At 31.3% G+C, this 14,472-nt stretch overlaps 1 protein-coding gene across 1 annotated transcript; it reads right to left on the reverse strand.

Moving 5' to 3' along the window:
• Window positions 1-202: 202 nt before the first annotated feature.
• On the reverse strand, window positions 203-14,457 carry LOC129225754 (GPN-loop GTPase 1-like). The gene is made up of 3 exons (XM_054860253.1): window positions 14,365-14,457; window positions 9,096-9,183; window positions 203-2,534 (listed from the first exon to the last, which is right to left on the reverse strand). The coding sequence occupies exons 2-3, from the start codon at window positions 9,130-9,132 to the stop codon at window positions 1,432-1,434; spliced, it is 1,140 nt and encodes a 379-aa protein (XP_054716228.1). The 5' UTR covers window positions 9,133-9,183; window positions 14,365-14,457; the 3' UTR covers window positions 203-1,431.
• Window positions 14,458-14,472: the final 15 nt, after the last annotated feature.

The raw sequence follows: 14,472 nt of genomic DNA on the forward strand, positions 1-14,472 counted from the left end.
CAAAACTTCAAAAAATATGTTTGATAGGTAGGAGAGAATGTTACTCAACACATTTCAACAGTTACTGTAGTTCCCAGAACATGGTTATAGCACAGCAGCACGTGAGTATGCAAATTAGCACCCAATAAGAAGCCAGTGTCAGCTGTGAGTTTTGTTAAATGTTTGAACTAATGAAATGAAATAAATGATGAATATCAAATATTTTATTTTATAAAAAATATATTTTTTTACAGGTTTTATAAAGCAACTGTAATTTTTTTTACAGAATTATAATTGATGAAATAAATTAAGTATTTATACTTTTTGCACAAACATTCTAGAGAATGCTTGTTTACATATTAGCAACACATTCCAATGTTAATGAAAATAGCAAAATAGTGTGAAATATGCTTAATCAACTGTACGTAGTACATGATCCTGTGACAAAGGATTACTTTCATTTATGCTGATATATGTATAGGTTGTTACATTATTTTCACTAGCATTTAAATGCAACCACAGTAGCGTGACTTTTCATGTATTGTGTTAATAAACTAGTGGTGCTCAACATTTGTGGCTAAATATGGAAAAAAAAAATACATCTAATTTTTTTTAGATAACATGGGCAAACACAGAAAAGGAAATTACAAATCAACTATCATTGTTATCTTTACTACATGCATATTTTTTTAATTAGAATTTTCCTTCTGTTTTTTAAATAATCAATTTATAACTATTTGGCTCCAGATTTGCAACAATCTTCTTGATATGGAATGATTATCAGCTGTTTTGGAAGGAATTTTGGATACAAGCCGAATTTTCAAGTTTTTGTTTCGTAGAAAGTGTTTTAGTTATCAGAAATAAAAGGAAATCAGATGGTACAGTTTGTGGTAAGAACATTTCCACTATTATCAGTAGGAAAGGAATGATTTTGAAACATGACCACGCTGCTCAAGGCAAATTTTTAAAAGATTAATGCGCTGTGGTGTACTGCTTCATCCACCACTCACCTGACATTGCACCCTCAGATTTCGTTTCATTCCGATCTTTGCGTGGCAAAAAAAACGTGAATATTTGTCTGATATCAAGAATGACAACTTCAGATATTTTGCTCAAAACCCACTTAATTTCTAACTATCCAGGGTTGAAAATTTGAGCCACTGCATGGCAAAAGGTTGTTGATAACGAGAATAATTGCATCTCTGACGAAAAATAAAAAAACATTTCAAAACGTAACTCTTTGAAAAAAAATGACATTACTTTCCGGTTTCCCTAATAGTTTACAGCAGAATGCTGTGATAATATTATGAATAATATTTCTAATTTTTGGGGGGTAAGAGAGAGGGAAAAAGGTAGTTGAATTAAAATTTTCGTGAGGAAAAAATGCATATATTCAAGCATTCAAAAATCAATCTTTGGAAAAAAAAAACATAATTTTTAAAAATTAGCACTTTACGAATCATCTCTGTAACATAATTTTCCAGTAGTCCAATCTTCATCAGAAGTATCATCTTCTTCTACATCTTGTGAAACATAAATAGGATCAGTAACAATATCATTCAGCTTTAGATCGGGATTTTCCATCGAAACTTCACTTCCCTCGCCACGGTCTTTCTTTAAACGCTTGATCTCCTTCTCCTGCTTACGCCTTTCTTGCTCTTTCCTTTGTTTCAGCAATCTGTCATATTCCGGCTTGTACACTGTTTCATATTCCTTACCAGCTTCTTGGACAGCTTTGAAAAACTCATCCATACCCGATCCCATAAGTGAAGAAACGCCAACAGCTCGCAAGTTGCTGTAAAATTCATCAAGAACCAAGCTCATTGACCTAGTCAAATTAGAAGCATAGGAAGTGTCCGCCTCCAGAGCTTCTTGAAATGCTTCAAAATCCGTCATCCACTCAACAGCAAATTTGCAATCCATAACATCTGTCTTATTGAGTACCACAATAAATGGCAGTTTAGTTTTGTATAAAATGCTACATGCATATAACATATTTGACATGAAAGTAACAGGCTTTGCACTTTTAACTATGTCCATCACATATACAACAACGGTGGGATAAGACGCCGAGAGAGATTCGGTCATTATCGTGCCAGAAGCCGACCAAGTAAAAACTTCAATCTGACCAGGTGTATCAAGAATGACATAATTACACTTGGAACTACTTTTGTCGACAAGACCCAACACTTGATCAAATCGAGTAGCAAATAAATTAAGAGAAGTCATTATTCCTCCATTAGGACCTAATTTATATTGTTTCATGATTTCTTTGTATTTCACTGTGTCTCGTATATCGATGTTCGCTGGAAATGGAACCGAGTGACAAGCCGGGTCCAGATTTATAACATAGGGTGGATCTTTTCGAGCATGTAAATGTGAAGTTATCCTTTGCACGAATGTTGTCTTGCCAGAGCCGGCCATGCCTAAAACTATCAGGCAGATTGGCTTTTGGTCTTGATTTATCTTTACTTCTGCAAGGGAATTGGTTGCCTCTGAAACTGCAACATTCATTTCAGCATCTCCTGGTTTTAATGCAGCAGATGGTTCACAACCTAAAAATATACATCGTTACCAAATATTTCATAATGGTAAAACAAAAACAAGAGTCAGGACCGAAGCTCAATTTTAAATGACAAAATTAAGCATGTTTAAGCTCCTTTTTAAAAACAAACTGAAGAATAAGATGCACAAAAAGATGTAAGTAAACTATGATTGAAATTTTGTAGTGTTGCATAAAATACACATATGAGAGAATGTTAAATCAATTTTCCAACTTTTTCAAGTCTATGTTGAAAAAAGTATTAAGATTTTACCAATGCCACTGACAAGTCACAGAAATGCATAAAATTATACATTTTTAATTTTCACATGAAATTTGAATAATTCATATGGCATGGCGGTTATCAGGAGTAAAGAATGAACATTTCAAAGATCTGTGTACATACTATTTAAAGAAAATTTTGATATAAAACTACCATTTATGCACAGGTAAGTCACATTATGCAGAGGTATGTGGAGGGTAAGCCGCATATTGCCCATATATTTGAAAATGAATTTAATAATACATTTTTTATGTCACCTGAATACAGTGGCATCTAATGCAAGCAGTGTTATGGTGCTAAAGGACCCTCCGGAATGTTTATATCCCCTTCCGTATATTTTTCTGTATAAAACATATCATTTTTTATATTATAGCACAAACTCGCTTAAAAGAAATCCAGTGACAGAACCAATCTAGTCAGTCTGCGACACTAGTTTGGGCAGTTGAAAATAATCTGTAGTGTTATTACTAGTTTTTATTTTAAGTTTTCATAAAACAAGTCCCTTACGCATCATTTTATCAATTATTTGCTTTAGGCAAACATAGAAATTTGGAAAAATATCAATATTAAAATATTAAACATTTTACATTTATTTCTTAAAAATATTTTACTGAAATCACATACAGTCGAACCCCGATTTAACGAACCTCTATTTAATGAATTTCGTTATTTAGCAAATTTTTATTTTTCCCCGAATAAAATGAAAGCAAAACCCCCTATTTAACGAATAATAAACCCCGAATCAACAAATCATTTCAACAGTCAAAAAAATATTTTTTGTCAATTTGAGTTGGGAAATATTGGATTGTTTTCCAAATGACATATCCATATTGTCTGAAGCAGAAAAACACTTTTATTGGAATTTGCAATTTTTGACGGGCAAGGAGGCAGCCAATGAAGAGTGATTCTGATGCAGAAAGCAATAATGAAATTCCCTCCTTACTATTAAACTTACTATTCAACTTACTATTTCAACTGCTTTACATGTGACCCAGAAACTGTAAAAACATATCTAATGCAAGCAGGCTGTAAATGACACAGTATTTCCTTCTCTCCATAAAGTCAAAAGAGAATTATTTCCAGTCAAGTATCAAAGAAATTGTCAAAATCTATTACTCAGGACTTTAAAACTTCAAATTAACTAGTGTGTAATAATTGGTGGAATGCTGCACAAAAAGTGTACAAATTCTTCTTTTGGATATTTACGCACAATTGATTATCAGGGCTTGTTGATAAAGTAAGCGCAATTTTTTTTCACACCCAGATATTACGAATAACCCCGATTTAACATAAAAGTTTCGATCTGGATGAATTCGTTAAATCAAGGTTCAACTGTATTGCATACAGTATAATAAGCATTTAAAGCACTCTTAAACAAAATTATGCATTCCTCTTAATAATAGTAAACAGCAAAACAGTTATTATTCATTACAGCAACACAGCAGATTACTTCAGACAAGTACAAATATAAGTATATGAATTTTTTTTATATAAAACTTGACAAAAAATTAACATTACTAATAATTTTAGGGACAACACATGATGATAACTTTCTATCCATAAGTTTGGAATTTGTGACTCTAGAAAAGAGCTTACAGTAAGAACTTCTAAATATCAAACTAAAGCAGTTTTCAAAAATGTTCTGGCTGTTGCATAACCAGATGGAGGTCCATTAAAAAATTATAAAAACTTCCTTATGAATTGTCCCAATTTCATAATCATTCTATCCAGGCTTGGAGTCAAGTACAAAAGAATGTAATCGATTACGATTACAAGCTTGACAAATAGGAGATTACAATTACGATAATAATCCTCTGCCAAAAATCCCTGTAATTACGATTACAGTAATGATTAGATTGTTTAAAAAATGTAATTGATTACAATTATTATGTGCCGATTATGATTTTGATTATGATAACAGACTCGTGGAAGAAAAATACATGCACATGTATATATTACTCTCACTGCTCATTTGCAGCAACTATGTCATAGTTGAAAAATTATGATTTTTGAATGTACATTTATATACTACATAACTATTTTGACAATATATCCAGCATAGGTAATAATATATCCCATATCTAAATGGCTCGCCCCATCATAATGCATGTTGTACATGATTTAAATATTCAATGTTATTTGGAGAACAACCAAAATTTTAGAGGTTATGATTATGCAAGAAACAGCTGATTAAAATTACGATTACAAGATTACGAGTGTCTCATTGCGAGATTATGATAATGATTGCACAAAAATGTAATCGATTACACAGATTACGATTACGTAATCGACAATTACTCCAAGCCTATTCTTATCATTACTTCTCATTCTCGTATTGCTGACTTTATCAATGACAGGACTCTTAACTGTCACAAACAACTAAGGAGACAGGGATAGAGGAGCGTTCATGAAATTGTTTAAGAATGTGGATAATTTGTACCAAAATAATTCATAGCCTTTTTACATAACATCTCCATTTCATAAACAAGTCCTTCGGATCTTCCTTCTTCAAACAAATTTTCCGCCCATTTGATTAAATGCTGGTTATCAAACCAAAGAATGTCAAGGTCTTCAGGTTTTGAAATGTATTTAAAATCTTCAATAAAAGCAACAAAAGCAATAAGATTGAAATACAACTTTTTGGATAAATTATATGCTCAAAATTCAAGAGAAAACTTGTTTTTTCAATTATTTTTGTGCACCTACCAGATTTTTCTTAAAAAAAATATTTTTCAATTTTCTTTGCACAGAACTTATATATTGGAGAAAAGTTTTGAGGGATTTAGTAAATATTGTGACATTATCCTTTACTAGGGACCTTAAATAGTTAGCTGAAATAGGTACACCAGGTGAAGGAATTCTTACAAATGTTCATTCACTAAACATCCCACAACTTGTAATCATATTTTTGAAAAGGTTTGAAGGGAGACTTGATATATATTAACAAAATTTTTCATGGGATTTTATATTGTAAAATATTAGAGTCAATTTAAGTAATTTGATATTTTCATTGTATTGCCACAGCGAAAGATTTTCAGACAGCACTCTTTGAAGGAACGGCTAATAAATTGTAGAGGTCATCTATGAGTAGGACATTAAAATTATTTTGTTTCCTCATGAGCTTATCGTGCAGGTTAAATAATTCAAGAATTTTTTCAAACACAGAAACAAACATTTTGTAATCACTCAGAAATGTTTTTAAGAATTGTCATAGTTTGACACAAATTTCATCATTTTGAATAGCTTTGGTTCACAAAAAGCTTCACTTTTTTTTTTTTGTTCTTTTGTAAAATTATCTGCAAGTTGCAATTCACATCTCATGTCTTGTAATTTCTGCTACGGGGAAAACGAATTACATTTGCGATCCCCGTCCTATTGTTTGTTCTTTGAGTAAAGCAAACTACAGCTCCGATGAATCGATTTTGAAGCTCCCTTTCAGTTTGTTTTAATGAGGTCTGACTGAAATTTATTTTTGTTTACACTTCCTTATTATTGCACAAAAAGCATTTAATAAAACAATACTAGATATTTCCATCAAGTAACCTTGAAAAATATTTAAAGCATTTTCATTTAGGTAAAATTTCAAAATTTAATATTTTACTAAGTATTGATCTTCAAAAAAAAAAAAAAAAAAACAACCTTGAATGGCGATTTTAGCTACAACTAAATTTAAAATTCAAAGCTAGAATGAAAATTTATAGACGCCAAACTGTTTTTTAAGCTGAGATACTGAGCTCATTGATAGTCAGAAGTACGAAAACTTTGACCCTCCATTTACAAAGGGATTTTTAGATAAAATACAGAAAGAAATTGTGCTTGATGGCTCAGCGCTGCGTCCAAGGGGAGGGTTTTAGGGGTTAAACCCCTCCCTTGGGGGAAAAAATAAGTCAAATGAAGAAAATGTATATTTGACTTAAATTTACTTTAAGGTGAAAGTTTGCATTCAACGTTTTCATTTTCTTTTAATTTTCTCTCTGAACTGTTTTTGCAATCTACAACTGCTACAGCTTTACCCACTGAAATAATGTTTCGGAAAAACTATGGTGGAAGAACTGCTGAATGATCTATCAATGTAAAGGATTAATATTGCTTATTGTAAGGAGGTTATGGTGAAATTTGACATATATTACAGCTAGGAAAATGTATTAGTGATTGTGTTTGGCTATGTGATTTGCATCTGCAAGAAGCTCTTACTTGTTTAGTTTATTAAGCATTATTTCAGAGCATAACTACCTGATTTACATTCTACATTATAGAAGAATTTGTGGAGAATTTTGAATATTCATTGCAATACACCACATAATAAACAGATTTAATCAAAAAGAAGCAAGCAAAGTTTGATTAAAGAGAACATGTAAAACGAAGGAATACTTGGGTCACTTGTACAGCCAGAGTTATCCTTTAATGGTACAGCAATCCTTATAGCAGTATAAATGCCATAATGGGATTGACAATATGTGGTAAAACTAAAGGTTGTAAGGGATTGAATCTCCCCTTCCCAAATGGAAAGATTGAAACCCCATCCTTTATGAAAATCTGAACATGAGCCTGTGGCGTATTTACTGAATTGTAAGATTTTCAAAACCTCACATGTCATACTAAAGCAGTGAGATGAGAGATAAAATCAGTCAAAGAAGTGTCAGCAATGGTTTGTTGTCAAACCAGATGGGATGGATTTATTAGCAGGGCCGGATTTAGGGGAGGGCAGACGGGGCTACTGCCCCGGAGCCTCCACTACAAAGGGGCCCCCCCACAATAAAATTTTTACAAAATATCCTAACTTTCATGGGTCAAAAATATCAGATATATATCAAAGTATCGGATATTTTTGAAAATATAATGATCTTTTCTAACCCTGATTAGGGGCCTCCACTCCTTCGTTGCCTCGGGGCCTCCACACTTCCAAATCCGGCCCTGTTTATTAGTCAGTTTAGAATCCAGAAATCTTATGCCACAATATAACAACACATTACCAGGAGTCAAGATATCAGTTCAACTTGTCTGCCAAATTATGTTTTATTGTATTTAGTGTGGTTACAGTTTTAGGGCTCAAAAACCATGAAAATTTATTTAACAACTTGTTTTGTTTTTATGTGTGACTGTTTCAAGCTGCATTTTTCTTTCAAATTTTTGTACTAAACCTTTGTTTTCTGTCACAGGTAAATTTTACATTTTGCACTAAAGTTATACGCAAAGTGGAGAATCAACTTTTTTTTTTACTATGTGAGAAATGATTTTATTACTTATTTTTACTGTAACAATTAATTAATATGAAAGCAAATTTTTTCAAATAACTGTGTCCACTTTTTCTCAAACTATAGAGCATAGTGCTGCTCATTCAATTTTGACACTATATTGTTGAAATTCAAAGCATGTGTGGAAATTTAATGTTTTTCATGTGTTTATTATGAAAATTACTGTAATCTAGACACAAAGCCTAGTCTGAGGGCGTATATAAGAGGGTCCTGGCCCCTTCCAAAATCCGGAAATTTATTTATAATTTAAGTTTTTAATTAATGTTTATTCTTTTAGCTTCAAATAAATAAATAAAAAACGATAATAATTAATAATACATTAGATGGCACTAGACAGTGGTGCAACCAGAGGAGGTCAGGGGGTATGTGCTCCATACTCAAAAGAAAATAACATGTCTTGGAAAAACAAAGTTGTTTTAATAAGAAAGAACAAATAATGTTGAAAAGAAAGCTTAGTTATTTAAAAAAGTAATCTTTAAATAAAAAAATTTCAACAGATGCAGAGTATTGCTCAGCAAATTAAATTACGTTCCCTCCCTTTCTTTCATTCCCTCTTTTTTCTCGTCATTCTGAAAATAAGTCTTCAAAATAGTATGATACCCTTAATGCACAAGAATTCTAAATTAAGGTTTAATTATACAGCTGAAGTAATAAGGGGAAATTTATGTTCTATAAAGATCGAAATAAATACATTTTAGGACATCAATTTCGAAACAATTCCTCAGGCATGTCCCCGAACCACTAGTTTTTCCCTAATGTTACTGCCAAAAATAGTCTGACATTGCCCCTCTAAGATTTCAATTTTGAAACTTTTTGGAGGGAGATCCCTAACCGTCCTTTATCACTTAATGTCACTTATGGAATTTTAATAGAAGTTCAAAGAATGGTATTACTATGAAATTTTAGTGCACTATAACAAGAGAAAATAATACAATGGAAGGCAAAACAGAAAAACTAACTACTTTTTCTGACTATTTTATTCACTTAAAATTATTTCAACAAATCAATGAAGAAAGAAACATATAATTGATATTACCTTGCATAGCCTCTGCTCCTACGGCACATTCAGCCATAATGATTCAACGTAAAAATTTTAACCTGGAGAGAGCTTCCGTCTTAAATTGCTAAAATATAAAAGATACTACATGTAAAAATTGGGAAAAATAAATTTAAGATCAGTTTTTTTTCCTTCAAATTTTACTGAATAGCGGCATGAAAACAAGTGAAAACATCTCCAGCAATAAAGAATAAAGTTGATACCCTAAAGTGGGGCTACTTGGACCCGAAATTTCATACTTTTTGCGAGTTTTAAACTGAATGCTTTGTTATACCCATAATGTGAACTGATAACCTTGTTTTTACACCTTTCCAGACCATTCACTACCATCTAAAGCCTTTTTTAAACAACGATTTTAACTTTTTATATTTTTTTTCTATTTTTAAAAATTGGGTTCAAGTAGTCCCGCACTGGGGCTACTTGGTCCCACTCAGCAAATCTGTTACAAAAACCTATAAAACAGGTGGTGGTATCAAGAAGGACTAATAATTTTGAAAACAAAACTCAAAACGTTCATTCTAGTGAGCAAACTATTTATATAAATTGCAATTTTTTATGTAAATTAATGTGAAATCAACGTATACATAAAAACATATTTTTAAACAAACATGATTTCTCAAATAGAAATATTATCTAACTACAGTTGCTAAAAACCAATTGAAATGCTCATTATTTAAACATTAGAAAGAATGAAAACTCCTCAGTTTATTGGCTTGGGTGGATTTTTGCTCTACCTCGCTACTAAATACTACAGGATACCCATGCTTGTTGTTTTGTTAACAATCTTTTAATTTCCTTTTTAGAGTTGATATATTTCAGTCAAAATGGACTGATGCCACTCTCTAAGACATTTTTCCGGAATTAATTGAATGCGGACACAATTGAAATTTTTCCTCTTAATAATCCGCATTATTTCCTACTTCAAGGATTTCTCTTTTACTTTCAGATCCTTTTTATCCCCAGATCTGCAAATAAACGAGTATAAATAGTAACTAAACTCCTTACTTAACATAATTTAGTGATGAAATGTGGTTTGGGGGTGTTTGAACGCTGGGTTCAAGTAGCCCCATTTTAAGGCAACCAGTGCACTTTTACTAACTTATATTAGTTATTGTGTCAATTATATAGCTATAACCTTAAAACACTGTTACTTAATTAAGAAATCGAATGCAAACATAAAACTATCTTGACCTTGATAATATCAGCTGTTTCTATGAACTTACAAGTGAAAGTTTGCAGACACTAAAAACAACTGTTTAGACAACTTGCAGTCATAACCTCAATCAGAAAAAGGCGGGAATAGCACAAACTTTGTTTCATGCTCCAGCCTCTACCTAGTACTGCTACCTGTCATGGAGAAAGCTTTTTAAGTCTATACATTGAGTTTTATAGAATCAAGACAGATTTTAAACACTTTTTTCTCATGGGTTCAAGTAGCCCCTGGAGGCTCAAGTAGCTCCACTTTACGGTACTTGATGTCTTGACTTCACTTAAATTGATTTCATGAGCTTTATATCAAAATTTTTGGATGGTACCAAATTACTGTAAATGCTGCATAATGGAATTTCTTCATTAACTAGAAGTCTACCTCATTTATTTCCAAGTTTCAAGCAGTCATCTTTTGAAATTTATTGTCCTGATATTTTATGGTTTTACTTTTAGTAGCAAAACCAATAACTTGAAAACTTCCCAATCTCGGGAAAAATTCTTGTGGCTGTCATTTTTACTGTTTGCCTTTATAGTGGTTAAAAGGTATTTAGGACGAGAGTTAAATGGACCAGGTTAATATATATTGACAAGAGAAAGCTAAAATGAAATCATAGCCATTTAACTTTTTCTTACAGGGTTGGACAGATTAGACCCAATGGTTTTTTTTTTTTTTGAAAAAAAAAAACATATTTAAAAATATCCCTAATTTAGCCCACTTATAGTTTTTTTTTTAATTTCTGAGGAGTTTTTAATAAAATTAATGAGATTAAAATTTAAACTTATTTTTTATTTGTTCTTTACTATACAGACAATGGGACACAAAAAACAAAAAAAAAAGAACTTTAATAGTCTTAAGTCTTAATGGCATTGAAAAAAATTTTCCTAGAGTCTAAATGAACATGTTTTGCTTTTTACTTTAACTGGTCAAGAAATAATTCAAAATATCTTGACTAAGTCCTGTCAGGTCTGATTTTCTCAAGATTTGTAGATTCTACAAAGAAAGCTACACTAGCCAAAAAGCTTTCATGTGAATTATTTTCTGCAAACCAACACATGTCACAAATCTTGAATAAATAAGATATATTTTTTAGAAATTAACAGGATTTACAAATGATCAGACAGAAAACAGAATAGGATGAACAGTATTTTTATTATCTCACAAAACAGGCAACATAAAATTAAAAAAAATATCTTGATTCAGTAAAAAGGGATTTAGACAATTTGAAATTCTACTGTAGTTTTTCATATAACAAAATGAAATAGGATCAAGTAAGATGCAGAAAAAGAAAATGTAGTAAGCAATAAAAAAAAAATTTATCACTTGAAAGGTACCTTAAACTAAATTGTTGGTAATTGTAGAAACTACAAAATCTGAAACTTCACCATTCTTGGGTTTGTACTTTTCTTTAGAGAGCACTGAATTTTAACTAGTTTCCCAGCTTTTTCCACCCCAAGACAATTTTTATGCTTTGACCATGTAACAAGTGCCCCCATCTTTTCCCTAAAAAAGACAAAAAAAAAAAAAAAAAAAAAAAAAATTTTTTTTTTTTTAGGTTTATTTTTTAAAAAAAACTAGGTCCATGGGCTTTAAAAAAAAAAAAAAAAAAAAAAACTCAGGGTTTTGCCACCCTGTATTTTTAGCTGTTATTGAAAGATGAGTTTTTCTTTCAAATAAATTCCTTCCTTAAAGAAGCTTAGTTGACCAGTTTTTAGACATTCATAGCCAGAGGCACCTCGATAGAAGGTCAACATGTCCTCCCGAAAAATGCATAAATTCTTGTCTGATAATTCAGCAAATTTTAAGACATAATTACAATATTCATACCTGTCAATCTTCCAGGGAAAAAAACAGTAGATTTTTTACTATTCCTTTAAATACAATTATTTGTTAGATTTTTCCAAAGATTTATAAAATCCCTGTAGATTTTTAATAAAAATTAGTTGGTAGGGAGAAATGTTCAAAATATAAGAAATTGCTGGAAAAACCAGTAGAGTTGGCATTGGCAGGTACGATGCAGAAATGTCCCTTTTCATTAGGTATGCTGTGAGCATACCCTTACTTTTATCTTTTCACAATTTGAGAACTTCTTTCTTGACAAAAATTTAAGTTGAGGGTGTCCCTGCTCAGCTTATAGTGAATTTTTGTATGGTCAATTTTAGAAAAATAAGAAAGCAAAAGAAGGATGAAATTTTTGAGCTGAACTCTTGAGAAGGCTCTGAGAACTTCCCATAGCTTGAAAGTTTTAAACAATTTCTAGGGACTGCGAGCTATTGACTGAACTTTAAGATGTTTAGATTCGACTATTCAAGTAGAAAAATTAAGTTTATTACTATCACTAAAAAAACATCACTATGGAAAAATGTGTGACAATCTCTTTTTCATCATGTGATTAGAGGTGACAAACCTTTTGATAAAATTTTATTAACAAAACCACAGCTAAATTCTGGTGTCATGTTACATATGAAAAGATCCACCACTTTTTAACAACAAACCAGTAGATTAGAAATAAACAAATGTAAAGTGTTACACATTGTAATCTATATACATAAATGGCTACTTCTGTATGCATGTCTGGGGTAAGCTTCAAAACTACTGGTCCGATTTTAACCATTTTTTTCACCATAGATAGCTACATTATCAGGAAGCAACATAGGCTATATAATTTATTCCTAAAAAAATAGTTTGAAAAAGTTATGATGGAAAAAAGTAAATTTCATGTAATTTGACCATTAAATGATCATAGCCTTGCAACAGCAATATTAAAAGCAATCATTATGAAAATTTTGAATCAAGGCTTCTCTGGACCAATTGATTTTGGCAACAGTTAGAAAATAGAAAGTGTTAATTGTCTAAAATTACACAGACCCGCAAAATTCAGGTCATGAAAAAGTAATTGTACAGTAATGAGTGACTTTTATTCTATTGGGTGCGTTGATTTCAAATATGACATCCATTTGTCTCAATCATAAAGAGATTTTAACCAGTTGGGCTTTAACACATAGGCAGAAAAGCCTAATTTTTTCCTATTCTGAGAGAAAGTCTTTTCAAAATATGTGTAAGTTTATTCCTTACAAACGAGCTTATGCATCAAACATATAATTGGAAATCAGTCACTAAACATATGTATTACTTTTATAGAAATAAGAACTAGTAATAATTAATCATAACGATTCAACTATAACGTAAAGCAATTTTTTCAACTGGCACTTTTTTTTGCAGCCAAAGACTACGTTGTAATAATGCTTCTCTGCCTTCATTTCACAATGTAACCAAAATATCGCAATTTAAAAAAATCTATAAAACTTTTGTTAAAATTTAAAATAATCCGCCACCTAAATTAGGCAAATCTATAAACAGCACAAAAACTTCCATTAGTTTCTCTTTGTGCACAATTTCAAACACTGGCCAAGTACTACTACTTATTTCGAATGAAAATGTTTAGTATCATTTTATGATCACCAAAACCTACTATGGAACACTGCATTTCTGTTGTAGGAAAGATTTTGATGATTGGTAAATTAGAGATATTAATCTATTGTTGTTAAATTTTAGTACTAATGCCTGTGCGAGGAATTCTTTTCTTTTGCATATTATGTAAGCAAGGAGCATGGGAAAATCTATTTGCATGGGAATACCAAAATAAAATTATTCACCGCAATTATAGTAACGCAATCAGCTATATGCTTTTTTTTTTTTTTTTTCAGACGAAAGGAATACATTAAAGTCCCATCAACATCAATTTAGAATTGTGAAATAAGTAATTTTTCCCCGATGCTTTCGCACATTTTTAACAATTAAACTAAGTAAAACTTGTTTAGTGGACAGCAGCCTGACAATGTACTTTAGTCAGAACAAAAGGTACTCCCAGAAAGATTTCACAGCATTCACTATTTTTAATGACTTACAGAAAACAGAAAAGAGAATGATGCAAGTTTTAAAGTGAAGCGTGGTTGAAAAGTATATTTACGAAAGCCGATGGCCGGGGATAATTCTTCCGAAGACGAAAGGTTTAAAATACAATTCAAATCATCTACAAACCTTAAAAAACAAATTATTTGGACATATTACTTCAACAAAGAGCATTAATTTTTTTTCGCTACAGCATGTTTCGTTTTGTGTTTATCAACATGTGTTGCCAAAACTGTT

The sequence above is a fragment of the Uloborus diversus genome, chromosome 7 (assembly GCF_026930045.1).
Source record: "Uloborus diversus isolate 005 chromosome 7, Udiv.v.3.1, whole genome shotgun sequence".
NCBI lineage: Eukaryota > Metazoa > Arthropoda > Arachnida > Araneae > Uloboridae > Uloborus > Uloborus diversus.

Bases quoted from the DNA above. Each gene is read 5' to 3' on its own strand.
- LOC129225754 (XM_054860253.1), bottom strand. From the start codon at position 9,132: ATGGCTGAATGTGCCGTAGGAGCAGAGGCTATGCAAG. The intron at 2,535-9,095 runs GTAATATCAATT...GTATATTTTTAG, and splicing joins AGGAGCAGAGGCTATGCAAG to GTTGTGAACCATCTGCTGCA.